This window comes from Pithys albifrons, chromosome 12, assembly GCF_047495875.1.
Source record: "Pithys albifrons albifrons isolate INPA30051 chromosome 12, PitAlb_v1, whole genome shotgun sequence".
Lineage (NCBI taxonomy): Eukaryota > Metazoa > Chordata > Aves > Passeriformes > Thamnophilidae > Pithys > Pithys albifrons.
Genome location: NC_092469.1, coordinates 13,275,333 through 13,292,631, shown reverse-complemented (window position 1 = coordinate 13,292,631; position 17,299 = coordinate 13,275,333). Strand labels below are relative to the sequence as shown.

The 17,299-nt window shown below is 43.4% G+C and overlaps 1 protein-coding gene across 2 annotated transcripts in view; it reads left to right on the top strand.

Moving 5' to 3' along the window:
• The window catches only part of CBFB (core-binding factor subunit beta), a 40,565-nt gene extending 30,282 nt beyond the window's left edge, over positions 1-10,283 (top strand). For both annotated transcript variants that reach the window (XM_071567644.1, XM_071567645.1), the window contains exon 6: positions 7,989-10,283. In XM_071567644.1, coding sequence (XP_071423745.1) covers positions 7,989-8,057 — 69 coding nt within the window. In that variant the 3' untranslated portion in view covers positions 8,058-10,283. The remainder of the gene's footprint in view (positions 1-7,988) is intronic.
• Positions 10,284-17,299: the final 7,016 nt, after the last annotated feature.

The window sequence follows — 17,299 nt, the reverse complement described above, 5'->3', positions numbered from 1 at the left end:
AATAAAAAAAAATTATTGAAGATCATTAAATTTAGGAACACTGAGCTACTTGGCAGACTTGCACAATTTAATGGTTTCATTCCAATCAAAGGCAAAGTTCTCTTTCCATGAGCAGGTGCTGCAGCAAAGGAACATGGTCTAAGGCCGTTACTTTAGGGGTGTATTCTGAAACTGCTGCCTCTGAACAGGTGTATGAACTTGAAGTATTTGTATGTTTCCCTTTAACAAATAAATAGAAGAGAATGAAGAGACTAAAGGGATGTTGGTGAGGCAGATATTTAATTTTCACAGTGTCTTTATCTTGTGTCTTGGTTGAGAGAGTCAGTCTGAATGTCTCTTCTGTGGTTTCACTATGAATGACCACAGTTCAGTGCCAGCATACGAAGTTTTCTGCAGAAATTACTGTTAAGTTGCTGTCTAAAAGTGCTTGAATTTTCCGGTAAAACCTTTTGCTTGTTACTGAGTCTTCTGGCCATAGTAGCATGGTGCAGAAATGTGTGGCACTGTTGTGAATGGCTTGGAGAGGTTTAAACAGCTCCTCCTTGGTGCAGTTAGACTGTACTGGAAGTAGCAGCCTGTGTTCAGTGCAGAACAGCCACAAGCAGGTGCCTCCTGCCAGCTCCTCCCTGGAGCAAATGGCACAGAGCAGTGGATTTTCAAGGGATGGGTAAAGAGAAGAGGCTCTGGTGTGTTGCTGCAGCTCAGGGTATTTTGTGAAGGTTTATTTTGTATAGAAAAACTGTAATTTCAGACTTGAGGTGATCTGTTTGTCTGACCATGTGCAGTTTGTCTGACCGTGTTATTCTGGAGCTCTGCTAAGGGTGCTCTGATTGCTTTACCTGGGCATGGGTTGGATCTGTTCTCAGTCTTCAAATGATTTATTCAACCAATATTTTTGAAATGTAAGTTTTTCTGCTTTGTGTTCATTTCCTATGTTACTGCCATGCTCTTTGTTTTAGAAACACTGAGTAAAGAAGCAGAGTGGTTTGCTCGTCCCTGACAGTCCAGTGTAGCAATCTGTCTGTTTGTGGTCTTGTGCTAAATACAAATTACATTAATGCCTAAGCAAAACCATTTTGGAAAACTGAATTAAATTCCCATTTTAAAAACCTTCATTTTGCTGAAAAAAACAACTGGTTTGAAACTTTTGTTTCTTCTAGTGTCAATCCCTCTCAATACAAAGCACCAACCCACAACCCCAGCCTTTAAAAACTGATGGAGAAAAGTTTACCAGCATTTTAAACACTTAGTCTTGCCCTGGGTTTTTGCACATTCTTGTTGGTTGTTGGGAATTATGAGCTGAAATTGCAAAATGTGTTTTATTTAATTGTGAACTCTTAAAAAGCAAACAGGATTTCTAACAGAAATGTAAAAAGTTTACAGCTGAAAGAAAATCAAGTAGTAGGGACTGACTTTCGTGCTTTCATGTCCTTCCAAGGTTCTAGACAGTAAAATCAGTCTCCCTTCTTTCTTACTCTCTTTTAAAGATGAAACTCTTGTGTAAATAAATGCTCTAACTAATTAGAAGTGTTTTTGTCAACTATAACTGGCTTCAGAAGAAAGTATAGCATAACAATAAGTTGGGGGGGGAGTTGCTGTTTTAGTTTTGTTTTTTAAAAACTTTCTCATCAAAGTCTCTGATTTTTAAGGGGTTTTTTCCTTAAAAATTAATCTGGAAATAATTTAATTAATACTTATTGAATGAATTTTCTAAACTGTCAATGATATAAAATAGCATAACCTTTAATACAGTTTTTGGTTGTGAAAGAAACCCAAACTTACTTTTTTCATATGCAGTGGGTAGTGTAGACTTGATACATGCTCCTGTGTGTATACAGCCATAAATACAAAAAATTTGTTTATATGCAGGATGAATACAACATAATTTAGAAAGAGGCATTAAAGTGGGTGTGTGGATTTGTGTTGCCTCAAAAGGCTCTACAGTGTGAGCACAGCAGAGTAGGTCAGTTATGTTATGACTAGTTTGCTTCACGAGAACTTAAATAGCTGGTGTTTGTGTAAAAGTGCTATGGAATGCAGATATCAGAAAAACAATTTGTGCTGTGCAGAATCAATGCTGACTGTAGGATGGAGAAGATCAATCTTGCAAATCAGGGAATACTGTAATATAAGCATCTTCTTTCAGTCAATGAAGGTTAGAAAGGGGCTGAGCAACAGAGGAAAACTGTCTGGAGGCAATCAATATTAATTATAAATTTATAACCTTTAGACCAGCCTTCAAACAATACTTTCTAAAAGGGAGCATTTCAAGGTTTTTTTCCCTTGGAAAAAAAGTTTTAATACGAAAGTAAAAATTTCAGTCTCAAAGCTCTTCAGAGCTATGTCCTCTTGCTGTGCATTTCCCCTCTTGGCTTGCTGTTACTTTGGTCCAGTTGCCAGAGTGGTGTACCAGAATCGTTGCCTCCATAGTGGCTTTTAAACAAAGATGCAACTACTGCAAAGACATCAGGCAGAGTGTGCCTCGGGGTTGGTGAGCAGACTGTGCTGTGTGGCCTGGTCATGCTCTGTGCTCTCCAGCAGCTGGTGGGAGAGCAGGCTCGGCAGGTTACACACTTGATGTGTCTTTATTTCGAGTTCTTTTTTGGTTGGGCGGTTTTTCTCCTGCGGTTGTATACCTTTTAGAAAAGTATCTACAATATATTCTCAGGTTTGGTTGGTTGGGGTTTTTTTTGTTTAATCCCTATTCAGGAGGTTGACAGTCCTTCTAAGAGAAGCCAAATGCTCACTGTTTAGTTTTTCATAACAACATAGCCTGATTTTTCACTTATTTAGTAAATTATAGATGGCAGATGCCAAGGCACATAATGCATCTGCTCTGTTTCAGCAGGACAGAGCTGCCAGAATCCAATTAAAGAATTGCAGTGGAGTTGTCCATGAAGAGACTTTATTTTGCCTACTCTTTGTGACAGCCCTTCTTCCTTCCCTCCTCTTCACCAGTGTCCCAAGATATATATGCAGGGGATATGTTTGTACTTGTCATTTCACTGCCTGGTATTCAGAGGTCCCAATTTCCCCTGCTGTTTTTATAAGTGATTCATCGAAAGGGAGGGCCATCTTCATGGCAACCCTGTCCATCCTTCCTAAGTTTACTTCCAGCTTTCTCAGTTCTGCTTTCTCAGAGCTATCGTGTAAACCACACAGTGGGACTGCATTATCTTTTCCTGATGAGCTCATGTGGTCAGAGGAGTTGGTTTCCTTGGGTACGTCAGAGGCCTCAGAACATGCACAGGAAGGGAGTAGTTACTGATGCTTTCTCAAAGTCATTTTAAGGAGTTTTGTTGGCAGAGTTGAAAGCACCATTGGCTGCAGCGTGGGTCAGGATTGAGTGGCTGCAGGAGGAGGAGGATGGGGTCCGACTGTCTTGTCAGCTGGAGGGACTACTTGGGTGCCACCTGCGTTAATTGCCATTATTCTTAGATTTGTTTTTCCTAAATGCCCCAGTAACAGATGTAATGGCTCCAGTGTGATCCTTGTTAAAAAAAGTCAGTGATAAAAGTTAATGATGATTTCAAGCTATCTAATTTATTGAGAAGAAAAATAATATAATACAGATACCACATCATACTCTTGATAGGACTTTCAGTCCATCCCAGTTAATCTATATTTAGGCTTGGGCAAAGTTCAGATATCAGAGGACTGAAGAGAGCATAGGTGCAAGAGCATTGCAGGGGACACATTTGAGTTTGTTCACCTTCAAATCAAAATGTTTTAGTTAGTAACTCTTCTCTTTCTTTTTTTTTTGTCAGTGTGTCATTACCTCCATGGTATCAGCAGTATGAGTTCAGCTTGAATAAATCTAGAGCAGCATGTGATAGGTGGCTCTGAAATGGTGTTTTGCCAGATACGTTCCTGCAATGCTTTCAGGCGGTCATCACACCATCTCCAGTGGCAGAGGCTTTACGTGGCTTGTGGCCAGTTGTAATTCCTTCCGTATTGCAGAAGATTTGCATGGCTTCATGTGCTGAAAGCTGAGTGCAAAGTATTTCTGGGTGTTGAAACTCCTGATGTGTCCATTGCATTAACTCTTCCATTTCAGGATGTTTGGAAGGAAACTGGCAATGTTGGTTAAAATACATTCATTTTTAGGAAAACTACAACTGTTGTTGGGTCTATGTACTAGTTACAAGTTTTTTTCCTGTGCAACTATTTGTTACCCTTTGACTCAACAGCAAATGAAGGACATGCAAAGTAGTGCTCCTTCAAACTTAAAATCAGCATTTGGCTGAAAAAAATGAAATATGCAAAGAAAAGATGAATAACTACTGTTTTCTCATGGCTCATTATGCATGACTCATAGCAGGGTATTCCATTTCCCAATGGCAAAGATAGATGCATCTTTCTTAATTGAAGCAAGTCTCCTTAATCCTTGAGAAGCTGAGCTCATTATTCACTGAGAGTAATTGTGGTGCTTTTGCATGGCAGCAAAAGGTAGGCATTTCAAAATTACAGCAAATACTGCAATTCAGAGGATTGATTAGCTGTGCTGGGTGTATGGGACCCTCTGTTGAGACAAGTCTGGAAGTTGCCATTTTGCATCTCTAAAAGGGAAGTTTTAGCTTCCTGTAATAGACTGAGGAGAACTGGCAGATTACCCTGCTGGTAGTCACACTCCTTCTGCAAGTGAGTGTTAAGGATCTTGTGGCATTTCTTATGAAAGTTGTATTTTACCAATTGTCAGTTGTCGATGAACAAAAATACCACCCAATGCCTGATGCTCCACAATGAGCTTCCTGTCTCTGTACAAGGTCATTTCTCCAGTCTTTAATGAGCATGTTTTATTTTTTTACATTTTGATTTTGACATGTGAAGCACAGTTGTAGTTGTTACATGCTGTGCACATGTGCCTTGGCAGCGTGGGTGGTGACTGACAGAACAGGTGTGTGTGTTTCACGTGTTGCCCTGCACAGTAGAACGGCACAAGAAAAGGAGGGTGTCTGAGTCCGAGCTGTCATTCCAACATGTTACAGTTGCTTGTGTAAATCCCCACTTACTGAATTACAAAATTACACCTTTATCCACATACACCAGTGTAAGATATTGTAATGACTGCTTTTGGTGCATTTGAGGGTCATTTGTCAGGCCTTTTGCATATCACTTGAAAGGGCAAATCTGGCAGTTGTTCACTAGTGGCTTCTGCAAACTCTGCAAGTAGCAATGAGGTCACGAATCATGCAAATTCTTTCATGTGTTTTGAAAGAAAAGACCACTTTAAGCAAAGCATAAATGCAACCATATGCCCACGTCTTGGAATCTTCACTGAAATTTGACAATAAAATTGCTGTGTGTATGATTTGTTTTCTGAAGAAGGAACACTTGCTTTTAGAGCAGTAGTATAGCAGCAATTAACTTGCTGGTCTTTTCTAGTTAAGTGTAAAAATATTTATTGAGTGCAAAATTGGTAGAAGATTGGTAGAAGTAAGATTTTGGTAATTCTTAAAGACAGTGCATGCATTTGTTTCCTTTTAGAAGAAAGGCTGCAGTTAGAAGAAATCTTGTTGCAGTCAGTTCAATATTAGGAGGACAGTATGGAAAGTGGAACTGTTGCTGTTTTCTTAATCTTGGTACAACTCTAAATAGGTACTTTCACACTAATTTAAGACTTGTTGAACAACCATTTCATATTAAGAAAATCTTTACAACACAGTTTACTTTTCTGTTGAAGGAGAAGACAAAGTGTGGGCTTTCCTTCATTAACTTTTCCACAGTGATTTTGATAGTCAGAGCTGGATGATTTGACCTTTGCAAATTACGTAAAAATCTTAATTAAACACCATTTTCTAATATTCTGTATCTCTATAAAGAGGGCAGTTTGCAGAAGTTGCTTCATGGGCTGAAAGGAATATGCTCTGAAACACTGAAATTGTCAGTTCTGTATGTGATCAGAGCTGTTTGCTTTAAAGCGATTCCTCAGAAAGATTACTGAGAAATCTGTGGGTTTGTGCACAGCAGTGATGTTGGTTGGCACCTTCAGAGTTGTTCTGCATGTAGGAGAAGCAGATTGTTCCCTCAGTCAGAGCATGACCCGCACAGATAAAACAGAGTGAAAAGATTGGCTCACTCCTAAATACTTAAAATGCAACCACCAGCAGCACTGGATACACACATGCAGTAGGTAGCAACTGTGATATTTAAGGTAGTGGAGGTGTTTCCAAAACAGTAATGGCAATATGACCACTAAGAAGAGTGCAGGAGGGAATTGTCTGCTCTGGAAACATGCTGATTACTAGAGGGATTTATTGAATGAAGTCCATGTGCATCAGAATGGGACCATTGCACATGAAAGGAAAATGTAACTTCAAATCAGTTTTTAAATAGAAAGAAGCAGCAGTTCTCTGGGTGCAGCCAACCAATTGAGTGGGAACATACAGTCAGGCAGACAAGAAGAATGGTGGGTAAGGGAGGCAGAAGTGAACAGAGAAAGAAAAGTCTAAATTGAAGAAAGTAGTGTTGTCAGTGGTGTTGGTTGGGCCTGGGAGGGAACAGGCACTCTGCTCACTCACCCATTGGTGCGGGAGTGCCCCAGCAGCACACCATGAGCTGGGTGACTGCTGTGCTGGCACGAAGGTTTCCTCTGTGTCAGTAAACATGACTCAGAAGAGTTCAGTGAACACCAAAGAGCAGCACTTGTGCTGCTGTTAGTCACGGTTTTGTTGAAGTACTCGTATTGTTCACTGTGGTGGTGTTAACGTGGTAATTGCTTGAACAGCGTATTTCAGTGGTACAATGCCTCCTGCACTAGGGCTGTCCTGTGTCTTTCAACAACACAGGAAAAGTCTCAGAAGAGGGAAGCAGTCACTTGTGCACTTTTTTATAGCCCTGAACATGGCAGGGTTTTGCAGCTGGTGAAGCTGATGGAGCCACACCAGATGATGCCTGTGTGGTGAAACCTTCCACCAGCTGAGGATGTGGCCCTGGTACTGTTGTGGTTACAGGCCATGGTGCCAGCTATTCACTCTGTAAGCCTTAAGTAAAAGTATCAATACTAAAATGTCTTAAAAACCACCTAGCATATATTAGATATTCCCAGAGTTGAAGTGTGGCTTTAAAATTTTAACTGTATCAATGTTTTTAAATATTTACCTGCAGCTTTTGTGTGTGCTGTTTGTACCTGTGTACAGGTAGAGAAAGTAGCTGGCTGTGTCTTTTACTGTGACTGACAATCCTGAATTTCCTCTTTACAATGCCATGAACATAAACTGTTTAACAGAATCATTTATTTAAGGGAGAACTTATATTTGTTTTAATACAGGAGTGCAATCATAAGTCACAGAGTTTTCTCAGTTTGATATTATTGCTAACTTTGCAGGTGCACTGAAGAAGAAAGTACGTGTCAAAAAGTGTGTCAATCTGTAATGAAATTGTGCTCATGTGTTAGCATGTTATAAGTCACTTGATTCCTAAGGAAGCTAAAGCAAATGTTGCCCACATAAAAATGCTAAGGGAAGATTTATTTGGAAATTATGTGATGTACTTTGCCATCCTGCATTGTAGCTTCTCCCTAAAGTCTTGATACTGAAAACACTTACAGAAAAGGTTAACAGAAGGGAATTTCACAGGAAAGAAAAGTATTTTGTTGCCTAACTGCTCTGGAAGTCTCCTGCTGATTGTTAAGGTGATGTTTAAAGCCTGACTGCAGGAGGGCTTTTGAAGCAGTGCGTGTGTGTGCACGTGTGTGCATGTGTGTGTGCATGTGCATATGTGCCCACACTGCTGGGTGGGGAGGCAGATCAAAGCCCTGCGCCTCTCTGGCTGTTGGTTGTGGGGCATTACTGAACTGAGCAGGGATTACTCAGTTGAGGGGGACAGAATGATTTTGATGTTAAAAATTAATGCTTTGGTTACTGCTTGAATTGTGACGTTTCTGTCTTAAATTGGTTGTGGTCTTTGTCATGTTAATACATTGAATGAATTAACTGATCACTTCTGATCACTTTTTTTTGATCTTCATTATGTGTTTGTCAATGCAGGCAAGAAGACAGCAAGACCCTAGTCCTGGATCTAACCTAGGAAGTGGAGATGATCTCAAACTACGTTAATCAGCGGCAGCAGACGCACCATGGTCTGCACTCGTGCATTGCTTCTCCTTGGCAAAGGATTTAATAAAAGACCAGAAACTGTGATAACTGGGTATACTATGGTCTGTTTCCTGACCTGCGGCAGTCGAAGTCACCACGAACTGCCATGGTTTGCACTATGTTTATGTTACAATACCTGCATTTCCCATTTTAAGCATGTAGCCAGTGGCAATTTGAAATTTTGTTTTTCTATGCAAACGTATTTTTGTTGGCACTATTTTAGTGAAATGGAAACTTATGCAGCTATAAAACCATTTTTCTCAACTGTAATAAAAATTGTCACTTAAAAATAGGTCAAGATATTACAGATTTAGAACATTTTTTTTGTTGGGTTTTTTTGTTGTTTTGTTTTGGATTTTTTTTTTGAAACTGCTGGAAGCCAATGCATTCCAAGCTTAATTTTTTAATATGGGCTTTTGGAATTCTGATTGTTCTTACTGTGCTCCTGCTTTATTTTAGATACGCATTCTTATCTTTCTTCATTTTCTTTTTTCCTAAATTTGCAAGACCTTCTAAAAACTGCTGACATTATTTTGCGTTATTTCCAAGCTAAACCCAGTGAATCAGAGCTGTTGGAATCAGTTTTCAAACTTTGTGGGTTTGTAAATGTTACAGTTGCAGTATTCTTTTAACTGCTAACAATTCATTAGTTCCACTTTTTGAATGATAAAAATCTTAAAATGTATATTTTCATGTATTAATGCATTCTGCCCCAATACCTGTCTTAGATTTTATTCTGTACCAAGTGAGATTGGGTGGCTGTTATACCCTGTATATAGTGCTTTACTGAATCTCAGAGGAAGTCGCAGGCTGGCTTCTGTTTTATTCAGGGATTTTTTTAACTCGTTCTTAAAAGGGATACTGCAACTCCACAATCAGATTCAACAGCCTTTAAACTGGGAACAAAATCAGCTGCCAAGGTGACATGTATTACATAATGTTTAAGATAACTGCTTTAAGTATATTTTATATCTTTGGCTTTTTGTAAAGTTGTGCTGAATGGTGAAAAGCTGAGATGAGGTTGTGTGCAGAAGCCTCATACTGCACATAGGCCACTTCTATTAAATCTTATGCAAATTAAGACTACATTGCAGTATATATTGCATTTTCTAACAGGGTAATATTTGGGATGAATTAATTTGTGAATTAATCTTCTTTTATTTAGGGTGATGGTAAATGGACTTGTTCCAAAATTTTCATTGCATCCAATATTTGAAGAAAATTGATTGGAAATGTGATGTCATTTGGCTTTGTTAAAATGTGGTGCTTCCTGTACAGCCTGATTGATTAAAATAAATGATTCACTGAAATACCTTTTTAAAATAGGTGATCTGATTTCAGTATTTTAAGAACTATTTTAAAGGTAGAAACTCTGTATGGTTAGAACAGTTAAATCTTTATTAAATTCTATAATTAAGGCTATAATACATTCCTCGTTAGTGGCAAAACAGTTGATGCAAAAGCGGTCTTGCAAAAATGTAAGCAGATGTCAATGTGAAGGAGAATCTTTGTATGTTAATAATATGAATATTTAACATTCACTTAAAAATGTCCTTAACTGTAAACTGTGAGAGTGTCATCAAATAGAAATATTTTGATACTTCAATTTAAATGTGATTCACCTGAAAGATAATTTTTTTCACTCTGTGGCCACGTATTCTTCTTGCTCTTCTTCCCCCAAAGAAATAATTTTTCTAAAGTGTTTCTGCAAAGAGTTATTTAAGGGACACACGCATGCATCTGCACGCTTCCCGAGCCTTGGATCTTGTCTGCCATCTGTGTATTTTTGATGGAATAGTCTGAAAATTTATTTTAAAAGGTTTTCCTAACGTTTCAGACAGTGGTTTTGAACCATAAGTACACAGGAAATGACCCTATCAGATATTAACGTTGCTATCTCTGTGTAAATACTGAACTTTCCCTATCATCATTTAGCATTCTGCTGCTTTCCATATCTTAATGCTGGCATTAAGATCACAGCCCTTACCCTCTGCTGGTTAGTGCAGACTTTTTAAAGTGCATTTTAAGTTATTGATGCAATTTGATATTTTTCATAATTTCTATTTAAACTGAAGTTGCATCATCTTTCTTGAATTCATCTCCTGTAAGAGTTGCCTTAAGCTACAGGATTGCTTTTGCTACTTTTTGTGTTGTATGTTTAACTTTCATAATAAACTTCTGTGTAGTGAAAACAAGGTGCTGTAAATTTATTTCTGACTCCCTGGCAGTCCACGCTGACGTAGTTTGTGTTTGGGGGGTAACTTTCCAGCCCATACCGGTGCAAGGCTGAGCTGTCTGTGGTTAAAGCAGTAGTGACATCCAGTGGTCACTTCACTAATCGATCCCCTTCCCTCATATTCAGCAGCTGTCTGGGAGGGAACCCTTAAGAAAAAAGTCTACGCTGGGAAAAGTGAGGATTTTGCTGCCCTAAAATTCTTTTTTCTTATAACTGATAGGCTCTGCTTGCTCTGAAAGCAGCTATCTGCTGCAGATGCCCCAAGCAATTGCACCTCGTGGGGTTGTCCGAGCTGTGTGTGCTTCCAGGAGAGTGCTGTTTGTGGGTACGTTGTTATAAGCAGTCATTAAACCTTGTTAATTGTGCTGCTTTGGGCAAAGGGAGAAAGAAGCAGGGGTTTGCACCTTGAAATTTGTGAAATGAGGAAATGTGTACTATGGGGAAAATATGAACATAATGCTAGAACTGAAAACCATCTGAAGCTGGTCAAATTTTAGGTGGTGCAACTTCAAATAGCTAATACTGAGTGAACGACAGTGTGTACTGAAATCAAGGAGAGAATTGCTTAATAACTGGAGAGTTGCAGTCAGCTTTGGGAGCATTTATATGCAAAACAACCACGTGTAACCTTATTTTATACTTTTATAGTCTGACTGCAAACAGATCAGAGAATGACCAATAAAAACACACTGCTGTGATCTGTTGCTTTCCTGAAGGTCTCCAGTTTGGAAGGGAGGTAGCTTTTAAAGGAGGCATAAATGACAAACTGTTGCTCCATTTCTGTTCCTGAGGGCAGACAATACCTGTTGGCTATTGCTGCAGGCCCTGCTGTCCAAGCAGTGAGTTTTGAAAGGTGCCTGCAAGCGGCTGTTCCTGAAGCCATGGGGTAACTTGGTTTACCTGTGAGTAATCATGCAGTGATTCACTTTTCTGCCCAGGGTATATCACAAATGGGTGAGTGCTGTGCCCATACAGCAGTTCTTGGGTGAAGGCATCTAAAGGACAGAGGCACTTTATCCACTGGCTCCTCATAGATGGCGTTTTTGCCTCTCAGGTGCTTAAACGGGGAATGTGAAAATCTCCCTGCATGAGCCACATACAGCAGAAAAGGGTTTTAAGAATGTTACTAGTCCCTTAACGAGTATGATGTAGGGATGGCTGTCCTTGCTTTGGGAATGAGAAACACCACTGGAAGTGCTGGAGCTTATTGGAATCGAGAAGGATGTCTGACCTGGAGCCCAAGCACAGCAGGTGAGGTTTGGCCACTTCTGGCTGGGTTTTTTAACCTTTTGTAGTTACATGACCTCTTCTGAAGCTGACACAAGACAGAGTATTAACTGTTTCTCAGAATTCTGAAGCAGTTTGGGTTGGAAGGGAGCTTGAAGCTCAACTAGTTCCGACCCCTTCTCCAACCTTCCACTAGACCAGGTTGCTCAGAGGCCCATCCAGCCTGGCCTTGAATGGCTTCCAAGGATGCAGCAGCCGCAGCTTCCCTGGGCAATCTGTGCCAGTGCCTCCCCACTCTCACAGGTAAGAATTTCTGATATCCAATCTAAACCTCCCCTGTATGTCAGTTTGAACCCATTACCCCTTGTCCTGTCACTCCATGCCCTTGTCAAAAGTCCCTCTCAAACTTTTCCAGCCCTTACAGTTAACTGAGAGGGCCCTAAGGTCTTCTTGGAGCCTTCTCCAGGCTAAACAGCTCCTATAAAAGTAGGAGAGGTGCTCCAGCCCTCTGAGCTTCATTGTAGCCTCCTCTGGACTGGCTCCAGTAGCTCCATGTCCTTTTGTTGGGGACTGACCCCAGAGCTGGATGCAGTACTACAGGTGGAATCTCAGTGTTTAGTACATTTACTGAAGTTCTCAAAACCTGAATGAGCAGGTTTCCTAGTCCTAAAGGAAACCAGCTGTCCCATGCTCATGGGACCCCTTCTGAAAGCAGAAAACAGAAAATGAAACTGGTGATGAAAACAGCAGCTTTTCTGTTCCTGAAGATCTGTGGTGGTTTGTCTAATAGCCTTGTTCAGGTAAGGGATGGGAAGTTAAAGGAAGGAGATGTGGTTTTGGAGAACTCCAGAACTGCATGGCCTAGCATAATGTCAGCAGGACTACTGTAATTTCTTTGTTTGTTTGTTTGTCATTAGTTCAGGACTCCTTTTAAAAGAATTAAAGAATCCATTCTGTCTGCATAGAAATAGGACCAATTTCTGTGAAGTTACATTATTTTGTTACTACATTTCCAATGCAAAAAAGGGAATGACAAAAATGGCTTCAAGGATGAGAATTACAGTGAGAAGTTAGAGCAGAGTGAACATTTGCATGGGCAACATTTCTCGTAGCTCATTTGCCTGACATCCTGTCTTCACACTGCCACGAAATGCAAATCCCGCCATGCATATTCATCAGCTGCTGCAAGCTCAGAGCTGCTCTGGGTTTAAGTAACTATTAAATAGGTTTCTCAATTACAGGTTGAGATAAGTGAAGTTTTAGAATTGCCTTGGGCTCTTTAAGCTTCAGGAGTGAGAGCAGGAAAAAGTAGCTCAGAATTGCTGAGTGCTGCCTTGGCTGGTGCTGTCACCCAGTGCAATGGAGGGCCGGGAAAAGATGGGGGAAGGAGTGGGAAACTGCAATGCTTCTTGTTCAGCTGTGTGTGCCTCTTAGTGGGCCTGGTCTACAGTTTATCACAGCTGATGAGACTTCTGCCAAGTCTTTGTTGCTCCCCACAACTCTCCTGATGTGTAACTCTGTTTTCCACCCTGTTGGACTTGACAATGGGGTCTTGGGAGACATGGGTTTTCCTGGTGCTCTGCCTTCCCTTGTTCCACAGACTGTGATTATCTGTTTTTCATAGGAACTGGTGTCATTACTGCCTTCCCCCCTTTGCAACTTTCTTCCCTGGAGCAGCTGATGGATTTAGCTTGAAAACAGAAAGACCTAGAGCTGGAGCAAAGTTTGTTCCTGAAAGCTCTTTGCTTTTCCAGCTGTTACCCACCAGTTTGCTGGGAGAGTCTGTCCCTTTGAGCCTTTCCCACATGCATCCCCAACCCTTTCAGCTTTTGCTATTCATACCTTACAAAAACCTAGTAAAGTATAGGTGTAGAGAAACAAGCCATATAAGAGAACTAAAGCTTTTTGGCTGTGGGCTGCACTTGGCCCTGATCACTTTCTGTGTGACTATTACTGAAACAGATGCCTGGGGTGGCTGTGCTGCTGCTGCAGGATTTTGGAAGCCTTTCAGGGCTTCAGCCCATCACAGCAGTGATGCAGATAGTGGCTTTTCAAGCTATGCTCCTTGGGAGAACTCAGACATGAAGAGCTGAGGTTGGTATAGGGAGAAGTGAGCTGGTTCGGGGAAGAAGTCATGGGAAGGTGGTTTTAACCACATAGGTTGGGTGTAAGGCTTTGGCTTTGGGAAGTGAGCAGGTACTGAACACATCAAGGTGGAAGAGAAAATGAGGGTGGGTGGGGAGGGAGAGGTCCCACCAGTGCTGGTGTTACTGACACTGACTGTTCCCTTCAAGCCCAGTGGGCACCGTTGTGTCTGCCCCTGCTTTTTGGTGGCCAAAATGGTTGTGGCTCTTGGTTTGAGTCTTGAGCAGAGAAGAGTTGCTGAGTGCTCATAACCAGTGCAGTGGTTCTGGGTGCTGATTACTGGATTTGTTGTAGTGTATGCATTTGGTGAGAGAAGTGGGAGGGATAATCCTCAGTATGAGCAAGGATGTGGCACCTGGACCCCCTGCATCCTGTGTGAGTCCCCGATCTGTCCCACCTCTGCCTTTGGCTGGAGATACAACATCGTGTCCCTGTCCTTCCCTCCCTGCTGTGGCAGCACTGAGCCCTTTGCAGAGGTGTATTTAGATCTTGTTTGTGATCGCATATCACAGCTTTTCAGGAGGTGGGTCTGAGCAGTGCTTGCCCCAGGAGCTGGTTCCCACCAGGGAGAACACTTCAAACAGGGGCAATGTCCTTGCTGCCTGTGTTGGGCCTGCAGTGGCATTCAGTGGCCAGAAGTGTTGAATTAATTGTCAAGGCTCATTCCTGGCTTCTTCAGTTGACTTGTTTGTTATAACTCAGTGTTGCAACTCCTGGTTTGTGTTCTGTCCAGTCTTGGTGCTGTGGTGCTGTTCTCAGCTCCTGAAGGACATGGGGCAGGAGAGGTCAGTTGCAGCTTGATGTACAGCTGTGGGTTTCTCTTCTGCACTGTATGTCAATGTGTTTTCTAAAATCCTGCCCCTCTGGATGTAGAAATTGCCCTCAAACATGGGCCTTGGTCTGCACCTCACTGCCACTGCATCAGCCCTCTCCTATGGCAGGTGTTTCTCTCCAGCTACTGTTTCTAAAAGCACGGAGCTGCATGGCGTGAGCAGCCCCCTGGTGAGAGCCCGAGAGCTCCAAGCTTGGAGGAGAGCAGAGATGTTTGTGAGGTTGCTGCTGGATTGCAAACAAAGCCATGGGGGAAACAAGTCTTCTCAGTAGGCAATTCTAAATAAACAGGCAGCTCCAGCCAGAAACACTGAACTAACCAACACCTCTGAGCCAGGAAAGCTGCTGAGCATCTTGTTTCCCAGAATGATGTGCCAACCACCCAGAGAAAGCACCAGGTCCCCTCCCACCACCAGCCCCGCCAAGAGCCAACCAGCCCTGTGCTTCACAGCATGCCAATCCCTTTCTCCCTGTTGGCCTCTGCACAGGGCAGCACCTCGGTGGGATGCCTGCGCTAGAGCTGAGATGCTGTCCTCTTTCAGTGCCATCCTACTCCTCAGTTGTCTTCCCTGGTGCCCCAGGATCTCTGGTTGCTGTCTGTGCCTTGCCACCAGCCTGCAGCAGCTCAAATAGCCTGTCCTGAGGGCCAGGAGCCTGTGTCCACAGCTGCTGGAGCCCAGGAGGAGGGGGATAGTTGGGGATGCTCAACCCTGTGTGCAAGCCAGCTGTGATCCACCTCCAGGCCATAGAATCACAGAATGGTTAGGGTTGGAAGAGTTCCTAAAGAGCATCTAGCACATAGGCAGGGGTATCTTCCAGGTAATTTGCTCTGGCTGTGTTTGAGGTCCAGGGGCCAGGGTGGGGAAGGAAGGGAGGGACAGGTAGTGTGGCATGCACAGACTGCTCCTGAGCTACCCAGTGATTGCTTTCCACTCAGATCAGAGCAGCTGCTGCTGCTGAGGAGTCCCCGAGTCCTTTCCTGGCAGTGAAGGCCCCAGCTCAGAGCCACTTGGCGGATGCTCCCACACAGAGGAGAGGACAGATCCTCTTTTTGGTTCTGCTTTCAGTTCTGCTCTGCAGAGCACGTCTAGTGTGACAGCCGGGACCTGATGCTGGTGGTCCTGCGTGACTTTCTGAAACCACCAATGCCAACGAGGTGCCTTAGTCACCAGCTCCTTCAAACCTTCTTGGCATCCTGTCCTCTGCTTCTGCATCCAGGGCAGGATGAGCCAGCAGGACCACAGGGCATCACACTGAGAGGGAGGCTCAATAAGTATCTGTTGTCGGTTCTATCCATCACAGCCCATGAGTAAGATTCAAGCGATTCCCACACTGCTCATTCACCAGAAGTTCAGTGATGGAATGAGCAGCCAGAGATCTTCAGAGGCTCCAAGAGGGATCCTGCAACTCTGACTCATCTCACACTAAATGACAAAACCCTGAGCACCAGGGCTGGTGCAGGCTGATGTGGGAGTCTGACCCCTCTGTCCCCCTCCTCATGCACTTTGCTCCATGGCACTTCCTCATCATTTGCTCTGACACTCAAACATCCATTTTGGAAACATCTCTGGAGGTGAAACAGCCCATATGAAAGCCCTGCCACCTGTACAGAACTCCTGGCTCCATAAACCCTTGGAATAAGGAGTTTGGGGATTCTCTAGAATCCCCAAATTCATCCTTTACTTATTTTTTTAAAAAAACAATTTTTCTTTTTATAGAATTTCATTTTTATAGAATCCCAGTGCTTTGCCCCAGGGTGAATTTTCCCACGAATTTTTTCAATGCATGATGAAAACCCCAGGTGTCTGGCTGCACAGCAGCCAAAGGGAGGATGCAATGGCCAGCAGCTCACTGGAAAGACAGATGGTCCCCTTGCAGCAGCCGCTGACGCTGGTGGTTCTGTGGTGACTGATCTGGGAAGGACCGAATAAGCATCACCTCTGCCCGCTGCCCCCGGCTCGCTGCCCAGCACCGCGGGGATCTGGGCTTTGCACCCTGCCCACACCTGGCAGTGTCTCCCAGGCTAAACCATCCTGAGGGGGAAAGAGAAACCAGCGCATCTGTTTCTAATGAAGCAGAAGCCAATTTAGATCTAGCCCTGCAATAATCAGAGCTTTTAAAGCATATCTGGAAGGGACGAGTCCTGCGAAACGCACGTACCCGTGCCGGCCGCCGAGCTCCGTCGCGCCGGGGCGATGCAGGGGAAGGGCCCGTCCCATCGCCAGCTTTTACCACTGCTCCCTTTCCCTCTCGGGAGCGCTCCATGCTCATCCATCCGGCCCTCCTCCCCAGCCCCTGCCCGCGCCCCAGCCCTGTAAAATGCCCTGCGTGGAGCAGGAGCCATCCTGGCTGCGCTTCTTCTGGGTCATCGTTTAACAGGACATCTCGGCATCCTTGGGGGAGCGCCGGGAGCGTCCCGTTTCCACATATCTCCAGACACTAAACGCAGTGCAAAAATGCACAGGAGCTTTTGCAGCTGCCAGGAGCCCAAATCCTGGCATGTGAGAAGTGATGTCGGTGACCTACCCCCGGCTAGGCACAAAATCACCTCAAAAACCTTTATTCTCGATGGGCCGCACGGCTGCGAGTGCAGCACACCCGGCAGGGAGCAGGATGCTCTCCCTGGAGCATGTGAGTCGCAGCCGGGGCGGCTCAGGATGGGGCTCACGAGTGCTGGAGGCTCTGTGTGTGTGCAGGCAACCGGCCCGCTGGAAAATGGGACTTTCTGCCCCGCCACCCCTGCGGGGGCAGAGCAGCTCCTCGG